This window comes from Onychomys torridus, chromosome X, assembly GCF_903995425.1.
Source record: "Onychomys torridus chromosome X, mOncTor1.1, whole genome shotgun sequence".
Taxonomy (NCBI): domain Eukaryota; kingdom Metazoa; phylum Chordata; class Mammalia; order Rodentia; family Cricetidae; genus Onychomys; species Onychomys torridus.
The window spans coordinates 33,386,500-33,406,610 of NC_050466.1; the positions used below are offsets into that span (position 1 = coordinate 33,386,500).

The 20,111-nt window shown below is 41.2% G+C and overlaps 1 protein-coding gene across 1 annotated transcript in view; it reads left to right on the plus strand.

Annotated features, from left to right (window-relative positions):
• LOC118574596 (protein FAM122A-like) overlaps positions 1 to 17,181 on the plus strand; it is a 41,344-nt gene extending 24,163 nt beyond the window's left edge. The window contains exon 8 of the mRNA XM_036175550.1: positions 17,104 to 17,181. Coding sequence (XP_036031443.1) covers positions 17,104 to 17,181 — 78 coding nt within the window. The remainder of the gene's footprint in view (positions 1 to 17,103) is intronic.
• The last annotated feature ends 2,930 nt before the right edge of the window (positions 17,182 to 20,111 follow it).

Genomic DNA, 20,111 nt, shown 5'->3' on the forward strand with positions numbered 1-20,111 from the left:
AATGGCCGTACTAGTTTTTAAATAACAGTCAGTAATTGCTAGTTTCCACTGAGGAGGGAAACCACGTCATCTATGAAAGCAATTTTGAAAATCAATGCAGCTAGTTACACCACAGATCCTTATTGTTTTGCACAGGAATCCTTGGGTGTTTAATTTGTTGGGAAGGTGTAGGAAGAGAAACAGCAAGATGAATAAAAGCTAATTGAATAAAAAGAAAATAAGTAATTGGGGCTTCACTGAATTTGTACTCATCCTAATTAGGCCTCATCAACGTTACGTTCTAATTAAAGTGGGGGGGGATGTCAGCAAATATAACCTTTTTTATTTTTATGAATTATTTTGCTCATCTTCATGACTATTGCCTGACTTAATTAAATACAGGTTTATTTGGACTTTTTTTATGCAACAACAACAAAAGAACATCATGTTTATAGACGTTCACTGAAGGTTTTGTATTTTTTTAAACCCCAATTGTTTTTCTTTTTAATCTCAAGGATTTTAAATAGGAGAAAATCATGTTCAAAGTTTTAAATCTAAAGTAAATGCTTTAAGTAACTTGGTATTAATATTAGCACTTTGAGCAATGGAAATGTGCCATCATGAAATGAAGCTGAGAATTTGTTTAAAGTGCTTCAGTCAATGCAATAGAAACCTAAAACATTAATGAAACACGTTTTACCTTCGAATATAATTGAAGGATAGGAATCTGATGTAGGTATGAGGAAATGATTGTGCTTTTACTTTTGTTTGTTTATTGTTATTTGAGACACCTTCTCACTTTGTTGTACGTACAGGATGGCCTTGAACTACTGGTCTTAGCTTCCCAAGGGTTAGGATTACAGGAATGGGCCACCATCCTCTGCTGTTAAGATTTTTTAAACAGTGCCCTGATACATATGATTATGCTCATATGTGATGCAACTGAATTTTTGTTGAGTAGTATTGAAACTTGAACCCAGAGCCTTGCACAAACTAGGCAAGCGCTTTACCACTGGACTACATCTCTAGCCCTTAAATTGAATATGTATGAGCTGCGTGATGTGATAGTTCCCTGAAATGAGACAGTAGTCTATAAATTGGTGAAGGACAAGTGAACTAAAATATTTTCAGTGTGGTTGCCATATTTCTTTCTGAAGATGTAGGAAACAGTGTAGTTAGAATTTTCCTGCCTGGCCCACAGTCAGGACAAATCTCTCTCACCTGCCAGGCCCATAGATGCTCAGAACCAACCAAGTAAACACACAGAAATTTATATTACTTATAAACTGTATGGCTGTGGCAGGGTTCTTGTTATCTACTTCTTCTATCTTAAATTAACCCATTTCTATTAATCCATACTTTGCCATGTGGCTCATGGCTTACCAGTACCTTATTTCTTTCTTGTCATGGCGGCAGCTGGCCGTGTGTCTCTCCCCCAGCCTTCCACTTCCCAGAATTCTCTTCTCTCTTGTCCCGCCTATACTTCCTGCCTGGCCACTGGCCAAACAGCATTTTATTTTACAGAGCGATATCCACAGCACTTCCCATTTTCTTTTTCTTTAAAGGAATGTTTTAACTTTTACATAGTACAATTACATATAACAAAACAATTACCAAGCAAGAATTACAGTTACAATATTAAAGAAGATATCCTATCTATCTTATATTTGTGAGTCTAAGGTTTTATATCTAACTTATCTTGTATCATAACTGAGGAAATTATAACTATCTAGTCTTCAACCACATCAAAGACCTCAGAAGGATATAATATTACCTGAGAACCGGGAGAAGGATGCAAGTAACTTTTGGGAGTCTTGCAGGGGTTGGGCGCCAGATATTGGTGAAATTATTAAGGCCACTCCATGTAGTTAAAAAGGAGGTTTATTTTGTGGGGTAACTTACAAATGAAGGGGTAGGTAGGTTGTAGGCGCAGTCTGGCGGTGCTCTCTGGAGAACTCTGCTGGGTCTACCTCCAGCGTCCCGGGTCCCAGAACCAAGAGAGAGCCCTCCTCTCGATCCTGGGTCTTCAAACCAGAGATGAAACCAGAGAGGAACACTGTACCAAACAACAATAACCAAACTCCAGTGGATTCTAGACAGGTAATCTTTCAGCTGCAGTTGGCAATCTCATGATGAGGCAGCTGTGAGCACAGCTCTCTTATCAAGTATCTCTTAGGATTAGCAATCTCCTCCCTTAAGAACTGAGGACCGGTTTAGGTCTGGAGTTTCAGCTGGGCGGCTTGTTTCATTGGCTCCTGAGAATGGAGGTAAATCAAGTAAGCTATTAAAAGCACATGAGTTAAGATTCTAATCTGCATTAATCTTTGTCCCTGCTCCTTGAATTATTAGTACTCCCACAACAGGATATATTTAATCTCATCGCCTAAATGAAAAATTTTAATTCACCTCGAAGCAACTATATATAAATGAATGATGAAAATGCATCTATGGCATTGGATATCTATGGGGGGGAAACTAATTATGACTCACCTCGAGTGTTTTAAATTACTTTAAAATCTCAAAAGTTGTGCTTGAAAATTCTATTATATAGATAAATTTTGTTGTCAGATAGTTGAAATTGTGCATTTAGAAAAGACCAGGAAGCCATATGAATGCCCCCAAATACAGCTTATTTCCTTGACAGCCTATGATTTAAAACAAAGCCAGGGATGCTAGTGCAGATCTGTAAACCCAGCCCTAAGGAGGCTGAGGCAGGAGACTCTTCAAGATCAGGGTTAGCTTGCCCCACACACTGATTCCAGGACACCCTGGACCACATAGTGAGATTGTGTCTCAGACAAAGTAAACTGAATTGATTTGCAAAAGCCTGCAATATGTAGATGTAGAGATTCATCATCTATCACATAGGAATCTTGGAAATATGCTCAACATTTAATAACAGGAAACTTAATGACCATGGTCTCTCAGAAATAAAGCATTAAGTGAATGATCTTATTAGGCAGATCCTTAATGAATTGACCAATAGCTACTCGTAATGCAATTTGGAAATCTCTGTGGCTTTACTGATATTAAAGGAAACTAGTACCAAAGATTACATAAGCCTTTTGAGGGAAAATACCGGCCTGTATCTTTTTGAGACAAGATCTCAATATGTATCTAGCCCTGGCTAACCTAAAACTTGCTTTGTAGACCAGGCTGACCTTGAACTCATAGAGATCCACCTGCTTCTTCTGCTTCCTGTGTGCTTGGATTAAAAGCATGCATCTTCACACCCAGCCCAGACTGTGGTCTTTACTTCTTATTTCATGTTTATTTGTGTTTTGCCTGCATGTATGTACATGCACTAAATGCATGCTTGGTGCCTAAGGAGGCCAGAAGGCATTGTATTTCCTGGAACTGGAATTACAAGTGGTTGTGAGCCGACCATGTAGGTGCTAGGAACTGAACCCAGGTCTTCTGCAAGAGAAGCAAGTGCTCTTAACCTCTGAGCCAGCTCTTGCCTCCAAACTGTATTCTCTCTCTCTCTCTCTCCCTCCCTCCCTCCCTCCTTCCTCTCTCATCTTTTTAATTCATTGTACATACCAACTACAGATCCCCCTCTCATCCCTCCTCCCACTCCTCCCTGCCTCTCCCTCACCCAACCCATCCCTTATCCCCTCCTTCAACAGGGTAAGTTCTCCCATGGAAGGACAGCTTAGCCTGGTACATTCAGTTGAGGCAGGACCAAGCCCCTCCCTGCTGCATCAAGGGTGAGCAAGGTGTCTGACCATAGGTAACGGTATTCAGAAAGCCAGCTCATGTACCAGGGATTTATCCTGAGCACACTGCCAGGGGTCCTTCAAACAGACCCAGCTACACAATTGTCTCCCATGTGCAGAAGGTCTCGTTTGGTCCCATGCAGGTTCCACAGCTGTCAGTCTAAAGTTTGTGAGTTCCTTTGAGCTTGGTTCAGTTGTCTCTGTAGATTTCCCCAAATCCTGGAGCTAGGGAAATTCCCAGGAACCCACAAGGAGGACTCCAGTCTAGACTACTAGCAATAGTGGAGAGGGTGCCTGAACTGACCTACCCTGGTAACCAGATTGGTGAATACTCGGTCAACATAGACCCTTCATCCAGGAGCTGATGGAAGCAGATGCAGAGATCCATAGGCAAGCACCAGGCCGAGCTCCAGGAGTCCAGTTGAAGAGAGGGAGGAGGATTCTATGAGCAAGGGGCAGGGTCATACTGTATTCTTAATGAACACAAGAGTCCTGAGTTTTGTAGCTCAAGTTTTGTCCCTGGTTCTGAGTGACTTTGAATAGGACACTTCAGCTGTCTGGACTTCAGGTGTTTGGTCTGTAAAATCGAGTCAGACTGGACGTTTATCAGGTCCCTTGTGCCTCCTAAATTTTTATGGAGTCTAGTGAAGACTGACAGTAAAAGTTGTGGTAGCATAAGATTTCAGAACACTTCAGAACATTCAGGAAATTAGACAGGGTTGTTGCAAATATTTTTATTCTTCTCGGCAACAAGAAACTAATTTTGTTCAGCCTCATCAATAGTCTCCTCTATTCCCTAAATTATGCATGATTTATGATGAAATGCAGAAAGCTAATTTCCCCCTGGTTTCTTGTTTTGTGTGAAAAAAATGATCCTCTCAGGCTCTCCTTATTAATAACAAGTTCCGATGGACAGAGCACTCACCATAACATTTTCTTTGTACTGTAACTACAGCTTGAGCAAAACAAAATAAGAGTTATGCTTGGTGTGTTTGTTCCAGAGAATCAAGAAAGACATGGCCCAAAGTGCCGTTTGCTATAAAAATGCTGTCCTGCTATGCATTGGGAAGCACTTGTCTAGCACTAAAGAGGACGCTACCAGCAAATGAGCCTTTTCTTTTTCTTCAATAATTACTGTATGGCTAGAAGAAAAGCCCTCTAAGGTCAATTTAGCTTATTTCTTGGCATGGGCCTTTGCTTGGTAAGTCTCTATTAAACACAAATAAAAAAAAAGACACATTTGAAAGTTGCAAACAGCTGGCTTGTGACTGTGCTGAGGAAGGAAATACTTTAAAATGTCATTATCCAGCAGAGGAACCTAATTATACTTTCCTTTTCTAGTCTTGCTTTTCAGTAAGGAAGGGTTTAGTTGGCTTCTTTAACTAGACTTGTAGGAAGCTCCTCTGGGGTTTACATCAAGCCCTATTCTCGGGTTATCTTCCTGTAAGGGTGAGAGCTTGGGAAATGAAAGGATTAGGGGCAGCATGTCAAAGACAGTTCAAACTACACCGCCCTTCAGCTTGCTTTGGAATCCATTCCCACACCGTATTATTACCAGGGTTTTTTTTTCAAATGTTAATAAAACGCAAAACTGTTGGGAATATGGGGAAAGTAGCATTCAAATTCACTATGTTGGATTCCTAATGCTCTTTCTGGTGGAAGTTTGATATTGCTCAAAACTACTCAAGCAGTGAATTTTTTTTACACTTTCTCTTCCTCCTTCTCCATCCCCCTCCCTCTCCATGCTCCATTCCTCCTCCTCTCCATCTCTATGCTTCTCCTGCTGGTACTGACAGGAAAACCCAGGGATTCTCACACACTGGGAAGGTATTCTAAGCACTGCACACTATTTCTACTCTTCATTCTCCAATACAGCAAATCTAGATTTCTCTAGGGGAAAATATGAGGCTGACGCTGAGGCTTAGGATGTAGCTCAGTTGGCAGAGTACTTGCCTGGCATACAGAAGTCTTGAGTTCAATCCCCAGCACTATATAAACAGCGTGCAGTGGTGCATCCCTCTAATTCTAGCACTTGGAAGGTGATATAAGAGAATCAGAAATTCAAGGTTGTCCTTGGCTATGTGTTGAGTTTGAGGCCATCCTGGGATACATGAGAAGCTGTCTCAAAAAACAAAAATATAGTAAGTTTAAAAATCATATTCATTATATTATTTGTTTTTGTTTTTTGTTTGTTTGTTTTTTCAAGACAGGGTTTATCTGTGTAGCCCTGGCTGTCCTGGAACTAGCTCTGTAGACCAGGCTGGCCTCGAACTCACAAAGATCCATTTGCCTCTGCCTCCTGAGTGCTGGGATTAAAGGCATGGGCCAACAAGTCCAGTCCATTATACTATTATTATTTGTAAATGTGAAATAAATGAAAGATTATTGCCTTCAAGGTAAGATGTCGGATCTCTGTTGTACAATGTGTTGGACTGTTTAAAAAAAAGTTGGTGGCTGGAGGTTACTCGCAGATAGCAGCATTCCTTTCTGCCAATATTCTTGTGGGTTCACTAAAAACAGTGCCTCCTGGAGATCTTTTAGCTGGCTATGGTAGCACAGGTAGCAGTTCGGAGGTAGGAAGGTTAGGAGTCCAAGATTATCCTTGCTACACAGCAAATTTGAGGCCAGGTTGGGGTTTCTGATCCCCAGCAAAAAAAACCCAAAAAACCTCAAACAAACCAAAATTAAACTAAACAAGAAACAAGTGGTGTGCTGGAGAAGCTGAAAAATCTATATTCAAATAATGGTGATTGGCCATGAAAACCAATTGAGTCTTGATACAAATGACAACATGGATGGATCTTGAAACAGTATATTAAGTCAAATAAATCAGACATAAAGGTCAAATGTTATATAATTTTACTTACATTAAATAATTCAAATAAACAAATTAATAATAGTAGAAAGTAGATTAGAGTTTACCAGTGGCTGGGAAGGGGATACAGGAAGTTACTCTCAATGAGTATAGTTTCTCATTTGGGGATAACAAAAAGGATTCAGAAATAAACAGTACTGGTGGTCATACAATGTTGTAAATGTAATTAGTATCATATTTAAAATGGTTAGTAAGTTTTAGGTTAAAAAACAACAACAAAATGAGAACTGGTGTCTAACACTGTCATCAATTAGTTTAGCATTTCTCTAGGTATTTTATAAAATGTAAGTCAGCATTCTGGCAAATTAAGAAGAGGTCACCTAGGAAGAGTCCAGGGACAAGTCAGTTCGGTCAGCTCAGTTAAACCTGCTTCTGTTTTTTCAACAGAAATGGCAGCTGGGCAGGAATAGGGTACTGCCTGCAGCCTCCACTCCATGTCATTGGGAAAGCACAAGAAAGGGGATGTGGTATGGAGCATGTTCAAACTGTTTAACCCATGTCCTCGTTCCTGAGCACTCATTTTGTGGCATTGGTGCTATGTAGAATACCCTTTGGGAATTGCTGGGCTAAATAAATTGCAGCACCATCATTTTGTAGAAACCGCCACACATTCTAAGAATGATGATGCTATCTGTATCACTTGATGTGGAAAGAAGTTTTGACATGACAAGATGTTTGTGACTGCAATGTTACAAAACCCTGTAGTTAATAGAGTCTTGTTTTTGTTTTTTAAAGTATATGGATATTCTATATTTGGCTATATTGTATATAGACAGATTGTATATGAATATATTTTGTGGATGGGGAGATGCCCTTTCTTGAACTGCCACAGATAGACTTTTAGACTTCCAGCCATCTGTAGCAACTTTCTACAAATCTGTTCTCTGTTGGGTTTACCATTCCCACCATTTTTCGTGTGTGTGTGTGTGTGTGTGTGTGTGTGTGTGTGTGTGTGTGAGTTCAGGTGCCATAGTGGCCCCATAGTGGGTGTCAGATTCCCCAGAGATGAAGCTACAGTAGTGTGAGTTGTCTCACATGGGTGCTAAGATCCTGTCCTCTGCAAGGTCGCTATGTGCTCTTAAGCACTGAGCTATCTCTCCAGTTCCCTGTCATTTTTCTTTGAGATGTCTTTTCTAGTAGCTACTTTATTCTTAATGTGTAGCACCCAGAAATTACCATAACACTCCATTCTTTTTGAAAGAAAGTATTATCCTTATTACTAAATAATTCCAGTTACATATAAAATTTTATATATATATATATATATATATATATATATATATATATATATATGACAATTGGATACCAATTGTCTTAATCAAATCTTGGAAACCATGTCTAATTTCGTACTGATTTCTGAATTGTATTTGGATTTTATAACTGCTACATATCTAGCCCCTTAAAGATTTAGTACAATCTAATTCAACATTTTCTTTATTACCTACTTGAGTATAACTATTCTGAATTCTACCCTGTAAGTATTTGAAAGAAATTTATTTTATTCACCTTATTTTTTTCTAGAGACATAATCTTGCCATGTATCCCATGGATCTAAACTCAGGATCCTCTTACCTCAGCTTCCATATTACTGGGGTTAAAGGCATATCCCACCATGCCTATTATCCACTATCTTTTATTTCTAAAGGTGAATAACATGTTCCAGATCCTAACATATTCCCAATTCAATTGCCTACATTTATTAAAGTGTTATTAGAACTTAGTTTTTGAGACAGAGCCTCACTGTGCAGCTTTGGCTGATTTGGTGATCCACCCCTCTCTGCTTCCACAGTGCTAGATTTAAATGAGTGCACTCCCATGCCCAGCCCTGTGTTATTAGAACTGCTTACCCAACACTGGAAGAAGAGCTTCCATACTGATGAGGAAGGCAAGGGCCTCCTTGCAGCTTAGCCGTAGAATATGGAGTACCTTTTGCAATACACTACTTTTTACTCTTTGCTCCAGTCATTGCTATCAGTTATTGTTGTTGTTTTTGACTTTTGAATCAAAAGTCATTCCCATGAGGCTCAGTTAGATAAAGTCAAGGTTCATAAAGACAGGCTGTCTTCGTCCTTGAGATGTACTCCCTAAGATGGCACTGTCATGGTTCACAGTACTCCGAATTGTTATTTCTTGTCCTTAACTTATCTAATGTTAGTCTTTTTAGCTTAATGAAGACTTTGTTTTTGATTTCTGTTATCAGTCCTCCCATACAGTAGCTACTTTTTTTCCTGAAAAGCCTGATTTAACTATGCCACCTTGCTCTAAACAGCACGCAACTTAGTTCTTTCTACCAAGCCTATATGCCTGTACCCTGCGGTTTTCCAGAGTAGCTGCTTCTCTGCGGTTGTCACATCATATATGGTGCAGATGCACAGCATATACAGAATGCTTAGTACATAAGGCTTCCTTAAAGGAAATAAGGTGAAAACTTCAACTCTTTAAGGATTTCCCACCATGTATAGTGGCACTTGTTTGCAAAACCGATGCCTGGGAGGTAGAGGCAGGAGCATCAGGAGTTCAAAGTCAGCTTAGGCTACATAGTGAGTTTGAGGCCAGCCTGGACTACAAGAGATGCTGCCTCAAACAACACAACAAAACACCTGCACCAACTTTAAGCTTACAATCAAGATTCATACCATTTCCATTGCTGCATAAAGCATCCTTTGGAGTTTATCCTCCTGGTTGCCCTCCACTGGCTTTAAGCAACCCCACTTACTTACCTCATTTTTATCACGTAGCATCTGATATATGTAATCATAATTGTGCAATTTTGTATCTGGTTATTTTTACTTGGGATCATATCTTTGGAATCCACCTGTGTTGTTTCCTGTATCAGTTGCTCATTATTTTTTTATTACTGAATCTATGTGGGGTACAATGGGTCTCCTCATTCACTTCAGAGATATTACTAGTAAAGCTGCTATGAACATTTGTGTTTAAGCCTTTATATGAATTAATCTTACTTAAAACCACACTTATTTTTGTGCATATGCTTGGGTGTGAGGGGCAGAGCATTTCTGTTCCATGGCATGTGTGGGGAGGTCAGAGGACAACACGCAGAAGTCATTCCCCTCTTTCCACTGTGTGGCCCCAGGAATCTAACTCCAGTCAAACATGAGAGCAAGTGCCTTTCCTTACTGAGCCAGCATGCCAGCCCATGAATGTGTCTTTTACTTTCTCTTGAGTAAAAATGTAGCAGAATAGTTGTAGTGATTCTTTCTCTGTCCCACCAGCCAGCTCCCCAATAATGACACAGAGACTTTTTTGTTAATTATGAAAGCTTGGCTTATACCTTAGGCTTGTTTCTAACTAGTTCTTATAACTTAATTTAACCCATTTCTATTAATTTACTTTCTATCTCGTGGCTTTGTTATCTCATCTGTGTAGTGCCCATCCTGCTTACTCTGCATCTCCTGGTGTCTCCCCTTCTTCCCAGCATCCTCTTTGCCTGGAAAACCTGACTAGCTATTGACCATTCAGCTTTTTATTAAATCAATCAGAGTGGCATATCTTTACACAGTTTAATCAAATGCCTTACAACAAATGGTTATATTATATGATGAATGTATGTTCAACTTTATAAGGAATAGGCAGTCTATTACAAATGGTTATATTATATGAATACATGTTTAACCTTACAAGGAATAGACAGTCTATTTTTTCCAATATGAATTCACCATTCTATTTCCCACCGACAGTGAATGCTCTTTAATATAGTTCCTATGTAAATAATTAAAAAGCAGATTTTATTTTAGGTTTTAGTTCACTTGTTTTGATGTTGTTTTATTTTGTATGGGTATTTTAGTGACAGTCTTCATATGTATCCACGGCTTGCCTGCAATTACAGACTAGCCTCAAATTCCAGAGCAATCTTGTCTTTGTCGCTTGACTTAGAATCACATGCATGTTCTGACTAAACAGTGCTTTTGTTTTGAGGTTTACATTTTAAAAGATGTTGTGTCTAATGTTACTTGAGATAAGAAAACTGTCAATGATGGCAGCAAAACATGTTTCAATGTTTATCAAAATTGCTAATTCAATTATATTTTTGGTCAAATAATTTAACTTGCATGCGTTGGATTTTAGTATTTGGTTAAACACAATTATCCATTGCTGCTCAAAATGACTGGCTAAAGGGATTTTGAAGTTTATTTAGTTTGGTTTGGGGTTTTGGTTTTATAAGACACAGTCTTACTAGTATCTCAGGCAGGCCTCAAATTGTTGATTCTCCTGCCTCAGCCTTCCAGGATTAAGAAGACAGGCATGTGCCATACCTACACCTTGTTGTATTTTTGTTTTTTACACAGATTTTGCTATATAGGCTAGGTTGGCTCATACCTCACAAATGCTGTCATTATAGATATATGCCACCATTGCTGGTGAGGGCATACTTCTACAGTGAAAATCCAAGCTGGGGACTGTAGGGCATACTTGTAATTCTAGCACTTGGGAGGCTGAGACAGGGGGATTGTAAACTTAAGACTAGTCTGCTACATGAAACCTTATCTCAAAACAAAAATGAAAATCAAGGTAGATCAGACCCAATTAAAGAGGAGTTGTGTCTTGTTTAAGTCCCAGTAACATATTCAACATGCACATGGCTTTCTGAACTCTAACTTACTGACAGGAAAAGAATCTGACCTCATAGATATTGCCAGTATCCTGTTGGTCATCTGGAAAGCTACCAAGCATGGTATTACCCTTTGGATCTCAGTGACAAGAAAGAAATGAAAACACAAAGCTAAATAAAACAGTAGACGCACTTGCTCTGTTTTTACCATAGTGAAGATCTAAGGGTTTACATAGAGCACATGTTACCAAGTGACAAGCCTCTTCTAATCCTGATTTACAAATAGAAATGATAGCATAAGTGCCAGGATTGGCTGAGTCTCGTCTGGGACCTCCCAAATGTTGAGTAGGACGAAGAAGCCATTTGTGCTCTAGTGTGGTCATGCTCTCACTGGACTGTTAGCAAAAGGAACCTTGGAATATCCTTACTTAGTGGATCAGTCTTTGGGGAATTTGATCATAAACAGTCTTTTTTTCTTTCCTGTCGTGATATAGGGTCTAGATAACACATAACATCTGGGGCTCTTAGGTAATGCCTCCTCTGTACCAGAGATTAACCCCTTCTACTCTTCGCTTTTCTATTTCAATGAGAAGCTTTTGTTTAGTCTCCAGTTTCCTCTGAGAAATTTAAAAATATGTACTCTCTGTAAAGGAAACTTTCCTTTATAAACTGAGTGTTGAGGACTGCACTGAAAGTCACATTCCAGGCTTCTTGCATTACAGTGAGCTTTGGTTGTAAGCCTTTAATGGACCCTGGGCAACTGCTGGTAGCCTATAGACTGCCAGCGAGTGACTCTGGAATTCTCATTATGCAATAATAAACGGAACCAGAGAAAGATGTACCTCTAGTTCAGAGTCTTTGCTTTAGTAAGGCAAGATCTAGTGTTAATTGCATGAATGAAAATGACTTTTGTTGGATGTAGTAGCCATGCTTGTAATCTCAGCACTTGGGGGAGGGGGTAGAAACAGGAAGATCAGGAGTTGAGAGAAGATCAGGACTGGCCTTGGCTGCATAGGTACTCATGTAGCCTTAAAAAAATAAAGCAACCCTTACAAAAATGCTGGTGTGGTGATGCACACCTTTAATCTCGGCATTTCAGGAAACAGAGTCAGGCAGATCTCTGTAAGTTCAAGGCCATCCAGGGCTAAATGGTGAACTCCTATCTCAAAAAGCAAATTTGAGAGGTAGAGACAGGAACATCAGGAGTTCAAGAACAGCTTCGGCAAAATAGAGAATTCAAAGCCAGCTTGGACTACATGAAACCTATCAATAAACAAACAACTCCCTCCCCAAAAAACTTTTTCTTTTTAAGCTACCAGGCTGATTTCTCAGGAAACTGAATAGAAGGACATAATGCTTTGTGAGACTCAAGAGGTAAACAGGGCCTCATTCCTGCCTCTCTCTTCTGACATGTTACTGTCAGTTAATTCTCCCCCCAAGAACTTGAATTAGAGACAAAGGAGCCCAGCAGCTTCTCTTCAGCTTCTCTCTCCCTTACTCTTTGTTATTTCTTCCCTTCCAGTCACTCAGCATCCTCCTCAACTGTGTTTACCCTGATCTGGCTTCTTCCCAAAGGAGCCAGCGTTCCAGCAGCACACTGTCTTCCTTCTTCTAATCAAAACTGCCATCCTAACAAGGCCTACATCAATTTGAACATTCAAATTAGGCTAGTCACAGGACAATTAAAATGACCAATAAATGGAACTCTGTGGGGAGGCATGAGTGTTCTGAAGCCATGTTCTGGCTCAGCTCTCAGTCACTGGGAGAGTCAGTGGTGGCTGTTGTCAAGAGTCTCCGTCATCTTCCTTCCCCACCCCCCACCCCGCCCTGGAAATCCTCCCCAGAGCTTGGAAATGGGGCAGACACTGCCTTCTCTCCTAGGTCCCCATTACTGTTTCTATTTGTCTGCTGGAAACAGTGGCAAAGGAGGCTGAAAGACAACCCCGGTTTCCTCCTAAGAAAATGGGAACAATGCAATGATGTTACCTATTTTGTGGGGTTATTGTAAAGAGGGATTCATCTTCTGTGTATAAAACAGTAGGCTGCCCGGGAAATAATAAGCATGCAATTTAGGAAGCATTTGTGATTTACAAAGTGGTCTCTGAAAGGAAGAAAACAGACAGCTGCTAAGTATCTCTCCTAGAGTCCCTTCCTAGACCTTTATGGCTTATAATACTAGGTTTTCATTCATGTGAGTGTTGGGAAGTTCTCTTTAAAATAAATTACAGTAGAGAATTGAAATCATTAGATACTGGGTATCAGGTCACATGTAAATATGTTAGAGATGGTGATAAATATAAGGAGAATCATTATCTGTGTCCTTCTTACAAAATAAGCTCATTATGGGTGTTGCTCAGTGATACAGACTTGCCTAACATAGACAAAATCCTTGCTTGAGTCCCAGCATCCCCCGCACAATACACACACACTAGAATAAGGTGAAATCTCACAATGATCCTGATAGGCACTGTATTTACTACTGTAAATTATAAAAAATTACTTCTGCAAATTACTATTTACCTGTCCGCACTTTTATGCCTGTCTCTATTCCCATTCGGCTTTGTTTGGTTTTGTTACTGGTGTTATTGTATGTTTGTTCTGTTTGTTTTGAGACAGAGTCTACATCCCAAACTTGTCTGGAATTCTATGTAGAGCTGGCCTCAAACTTATGTCAGGCCCTCCCTGTACACGTGGAAGCCAGAAGGGGGTATCAGGTGTCACAGTTAATTGCTCTCAACTTAGCTTTTTTTGGACAGGGCCTCTTAGTGAACAGGAAAGCTCATCCATTTCACTAAGCTGGCTGGACAACAGGCTCCAGGAATCCACTTGTCTCTGCACAGAACCCCCCAACATGGGGCTATAGATGTCTGTCACCACACCCAGCTTTTTACATGAGTGCTGAGGATCCAAACTTAGGTCGTCATGATTGTAGAGTAAGAGATTTTCCCACTGAAGCATCTACCCAGCCCCTATCCTTTTGATCGTTTGCCTCTCTTTGCTACAACATAAACCTCCTCCAGTAGCACTATTTCCTTGTTTTGTTCCAGGAAGTGAACAAAATACCTAAAATACTATGTGACTTGTAAGAAGTGATCAATAATTATCGGCAGCCGGCTGACTGAAGGACTGTGGCCTTCACAGTCCTTTATGATTTGGTCCCTCTGTCTTCCACTTCCACCCTTTGCCATCTTCTCCTCTGTGCATCTTTTGATTGAACATTTTCCCAGATGCAACACTTATATCCCCACCTCTGTATTTACTCATACTCTTCCCTCTGCCCTGTAAATAATCAGGCATATTTGCAGATATTCAGTTATGAGAATGTGCTTCACAGCCCGAGCTTGTGAAAGTGACAAAATGTGAAACAGCCAAGGCACCCATCAATAATTTATAACTTGAAGAAATCATGGTAGGGCCAGGGATGAGCCCAGTGAATAGAGTACTTGCCTAGCATGCACTGGGTTCAGTTATCACCAAATAAACTGGGCATGGTTCGTGCCTATGATCCTGACACTTGGGAAGAGAGGCAGGGAGATCAAAAGTTCTAGGTTATCCTCATACATAGAGAGTTCCAGGCCGTCGTTGGCTACTAAGAACAAGGAAGGAAAGAAGGAATGGAGGCAAGAAGGAGGTCGTGATAGCTTTCACTCATTTTGCCAATGTCTATCAAAATTGCTAATCCACAGGGCTAGGGTTACAGTTCCATGACAAGAGTGCTTGACTAGCATGTGTGAGGCCCTGAGTTTAGCCTCCAGCATCACACACACACACACACACACAAACACACACACACACACACACACACACACACACACACACACACACACACGTGAGGGGTGATGGGGAGGAAGGGAGAGAGGGAGAGAGAAGAAAAATGATGTGGCGGCTCACACTTATCATCATGGAGCTTGGAAAATTGAGCCAGAAGAATTGCCATGAATTTGAGTCTAGCCTGAGGTACACAGTGAACTCCAGGAAAGCCTGGGCTACAAGTGAAATAGTGTCTGGATAACATCAAAGCCACAAATACACATTGCTTTTTGTAATGTTTCAGCACTCCTCAGGCCTCATATGCTTACCCATGTGCCAAGTGAGTATGTGCCGGAGAGTTGCTGCAGTAGTTGTTGCTTCTGTTAGGCATGAGGAGGGCAGGACTCATGATTATGTAGAGATGTAGGATTTGCTGTGGAAGACCATGTAGCTAACATTAATTTGACTTGTTACATGTCAGACACTGTAACATATACCTTAAGATATTTTTTCTCATCTAATTCTCATCAAACCAGGTGAAGAAGTTACTACTGGACTCAGTCAGAGAAGTTAATTTTCTTAATTTGGGCCAGACAATAAATATCAAGGCTTCAATATTCTAAATTGTACATAAACTTTGCATATATGATCCAATTTTGTAAACATGTGTGTGTGTGTGAAAACATAAGATGTTGATAGTTGGATGATGTCATTGTGATTTTGTTATTTTCTTCTACTTTATTTATTTGCTTATTATTTTTCTGAGATGGGATCTTTCCACATGGCCCACGCTGACCTTCAGCTCTTAGCCCTCCCTGCACACCTCACTAGTGCTGAGGTTACTAATGAGCACCGCCATGCTGGTGTGCTCTCTGTGTTTGTGGCAAACAGAGGAAGAGGAAGTGAAGCCAGGAGGCAGTTGAGATACTTGTGTAATTTTAAAGATTACTAAATATGAAAAGTCTGGTGGTAAGATGGCGATATGGAACAATGGCACACATAGAATTGCTCTTAAGTAAAGAGGGGGAAATTAACGAAAAGGAAAAGCTAGCCTAAAGGGAAGGGAGATAGATTCTGGGGTCAAGTGAGGGGAGGGCGAGGGAACCCAGTACCAAAGGCGTAAGTGGAAAGGGTCAACCTGAGCAGGAACTATTGGCTTCGGGGAAGCTGGGGGTGGCAAGGTGAAAGGCATGACTGAGGGGGCAGAGAAGTGGGGACGGCAGGTAAAGGAGGATCTAATATGTGAGTATTGCCCGGTGACCTATGTCTGTTCATTAAAATCCAAAGCGAGGTGCTGGACAGAGGGGTCTGAGGCAAGAGTCAGGTAGGGGATATGAGGAGATGGAAAGGATTTGGAACAATCACTGAGAGAAATATGATATCAATATATAAAAGGAGTGCCTCATAACCCTTGGGGCCCAGCGGGGGCTGGCTGGCCAGGCTTTGTAGTGGAGCCAACTTTCTGACCTTCTCCAGCAATAGCAGGCTGCCTAGGAGAGGGTGATGGAGAGAATGTGCACTGTGCTAGGGTTTTCACAAGGCTGGGCATTGGCAGAGCAGGTGCTGCCAAAGGTCGCTGGGAGAGGGACTTGAGTAGATCAACACAGGCAGAGCTAAAATGGCTAGGCATGGAACTGCATTGGAAGGAGCTGAAGGGAAGCCAGGAGGTTACTAATGGCTTCTGGGAAAAGAGAGGGCAAGAAGGGCAGAGTGCTAGCTGTGAGGGCCAAAGAGCAGGGGAGACAGAGAGAGGGAGACAGAGAGAGGGAGACAGAGAGAAGGAGAGAGACACACACAGAGAGAGAGAGAGAGAGAGAGAGAGAGAGAGAGAGAGAGAGAGAGAGAGAGAGAAGCCTAGCAATAGGAAGCTAAAGAATGGCAGAGTGCTAGTTGTGAAGGTCAAAGATCAGGAGAGAGCGACAGAGACAGACACAGAGCAGGGGGAGGGGAGGAGAAAAGACCAGCAATAGGAGGCTAAGGTCACAGACGTGTCTTTGAGTTGGAGCTGTTGAAGCAGTTCACTATGGGACACTGGAAGGAAGTGTGAAGAAGCAGCTAAGATGTGAGGGAAGAGCATAGGCAGAATTCAGCCAGCACTTACCCGAGTGAGGCTAACTTAGTATCATCTTTCAGAATCACACACATTCCCTTCTGTTCGGCAACCCTGCCTTAAGGAGCTTTGTCTTACCTATATGTGTGCTTTTGTGCAGGATGATTGTGAGCGAGCAGACACTGCAGTGTCACCTGTGAGCGCTGCTCATGAGAAACACCCTGAAGCTCAATCATAGCCAGTTAAGTTAGAGTCCATAAAGTGGAAGGCTGCATGGTTGTGCAAGAAGGTGCATTTCATGTGCTGATGTGAAATAATCATTGTATAGTAAATGGGAGAAGCAAGGCGAAGAAGAGTGTCAACAGTGTGCGGTGCACTTGACATTATAGGCATAAAATAGTTCTAGAAGGAGACACAAACATTGATATTGGTTTCTCCGAAGACAGCTATTGGCAAATGAACTGCAGCTGGGAACTTTTGCTTGGGGAAAAAGGTAAGACAGGACCTCCCCTACACACACACTCTTAAAACAACAACAACAACAACTGAGGGTTACACTAGCTAGCCTAGGACTCACTATATAGACAAGACTAGCCTCAAACTCAGAGATCTGCCTGCATCTGCCTCTTGAGTGCTGGAGTTAGAACGCTGTCATTTCTGGCTCTTTTTGTATAGTTTTAAAACGTGTATGTGTGTGTGTGTGTGTGTGTGTGTGTGTGTGTGTGTGTGTGTATGAGAAGCATGCACACTTTCAAGTGTATACCATGGTATACATGTGGAAGTTAGAGGCTATCTTGTGGGAGTTGGTTTTCTTCTTCCATTATATGGGTCCTGAAGATCAAACTCAGGTCATCCGGCTTGTGAGCAAGCGTTTTGATTCATGCAGCCACTGCGTAACCATTCCTTTCCTCTCTTTCTCCTACCTTTTGTGTTTTGAGCCATGTGAATATATTACTTGCTAAGAAAGTAATTTAAAATATATGAATTTAATCTCTCAACCTCAGTTTTCGGTATGTATGTAATTTGTATCTACTTTATAGATATAAATCATTAGAATAAAAGTACAACAAAAACTTCCAATAGAATTTTGCTTCACACCAGTCAGTTTGCCAGGATATTTGGTCAGGGTATAGATGAAATGAAACTGACCATGTGTTGAAGTTAAGTGATGATATATGGGGATTTATTTTCATTTGAAATATGAAATTGCTTTTTTTTGAGACAAAGTATCACTCTGTAGCCCAGACTGGGACTCAGAGGTGGCCTCAAAGTTGCCTGTCAAGTGCTTGGACAGCAGGTGTGACCTGCCATGCTCTACTGAAATTGCCATCTTTGGAGAGAGACAGAGTCTCACTACACAGTCCTAGATGACCCGGAACTCACTGAGATCTGCTGCCCCTATCTCCCAAGTGTGAGAAGCCAATGAAAGAGGGCCACCAAAATGGTTCAGCAGCTAAGGATTCCTGGTGCTAAGCCTGCGAATCTGAGTTCTGCCCCAGAACCCACATGGTAGAAGAGAATCTACTCCCCAAAGTTGTCCTTTGGCCTCTGTAAGTGCACCATGGTGCCTTCATGTACACACACACACACACACACACACACACACACACACACACACACACACACAAGCTAAAAAAAAGAAAAGAAAAAACAATTCCTATCAGGCTTTTTTCCTATCAGGCTTTTGCTAAGAACATTCAGGTACTTTCTCATCCTGGATCTTGTATCTCATAATTGAATGGAAATTCCCATTCCCCATTGACTTCTGAAACAGCATCATTACCTCACTGATTTTCCTTTATTATGGGGCCTGGTACTGTTCTCAGGATTTTTCCTACTAATGACAATCTCTCCCTGTCCTGTTGGGTGTTAATTGGCTACTACCTTATTCTTATTGCTTGCAAAGCTCATCTTGTTCTTGAAAAATTACTTCATTAGATTTTTTTGTTTTAATGACCACTTGACATTCTCTTTCTACCCTAGTTTATTATTAGCTACCCTAACTAATTTGTAGCCATTCCTTTAACTTGGTTACTTATACTTATCAGTCTAGGGGTTGATGTCTCTTAGACATTCAGTTACACAACACAGCAAAGGTCATAGGTGAGCACACTCGTGTTCAACCTTTCAACCTCAAGTTGTTTGCTTATGTCTGCTCTTCTTCTATTACCTAAGAGGCCATAGTGGCCTCAGCCTGGCTGCTGCTAACTACTAATCTTTGCCTTGTTGTCTGTCCTCAGGAGGTCGGTGGTTTTCTTCTGCTACAGGCTCAAGTGTCTTCCCTATATCCAAATCTGTCTGTCATTTCTGCATGCATGTCTCACCAGCACCCAAAAGCTTCACAAGGTTTCCTAACTGTAACGTTTTCAATCTGGAGTGCCCCCCCACCAAGGCTCATATTTTGAATGCTTGTTTCCCAGCTGGTGGCACTATTTTGGGAGGAGGCTGTGGACATTTTAGGAAGTGGAATCACCTAGCAAAAATAGGTCAGTAGGGGTGGGCCCTTAAAGGTGATAGCCTGGTCCTTGGTCCCTGTCTCACCATGATGTGAAGAACCTCTGCATCATGCCCCTACCCTCACACGTGGTACAGATCCCGCTGGCTTTCCTCACTGTGCCTAATGCAAATCCTGTCTCATATCGCTTCTCTCGGGACACGCTTACTGAGAAGCAAAAATGACTAATGCTCCAACTGAACCTCCTCTCTTATTTCCTCCCTTATTTTGTCAGTTCTTCTGGGTTTTTTGTTTTTTGTTTTTTTTGGAGACAGGGTCCTATGGTGCAGCCCAGATTTTCCTTGAACTTTCAGAGATCCTCGTTGCCTCTACCTCCTGTGTGCTGGGATTACAGGTGTGTGCCACAATGCCCAGCCCAAGCGCCCTCTTTGTATACTCTGTAAAGAGCTCCTCTGACTCCTTTCCCCGAAGTCTGAGGTCAGCATACATCCTCAAGCTCTCACATAGGCCTTTATCACATGTACTTGCTTCTATATGTTCCCTCCTGCCCTGGACTGCCACTTGAAGATACACACCATATCATGTTCTTGCTTGAATATCTAATACCTAGTACACCAAACACATGATTAACAGCTCAAAATTATAATCTATACATACATGTGTAGATACACACACACGTATGTAAAACTATATATGTGTGTCTACACACATAT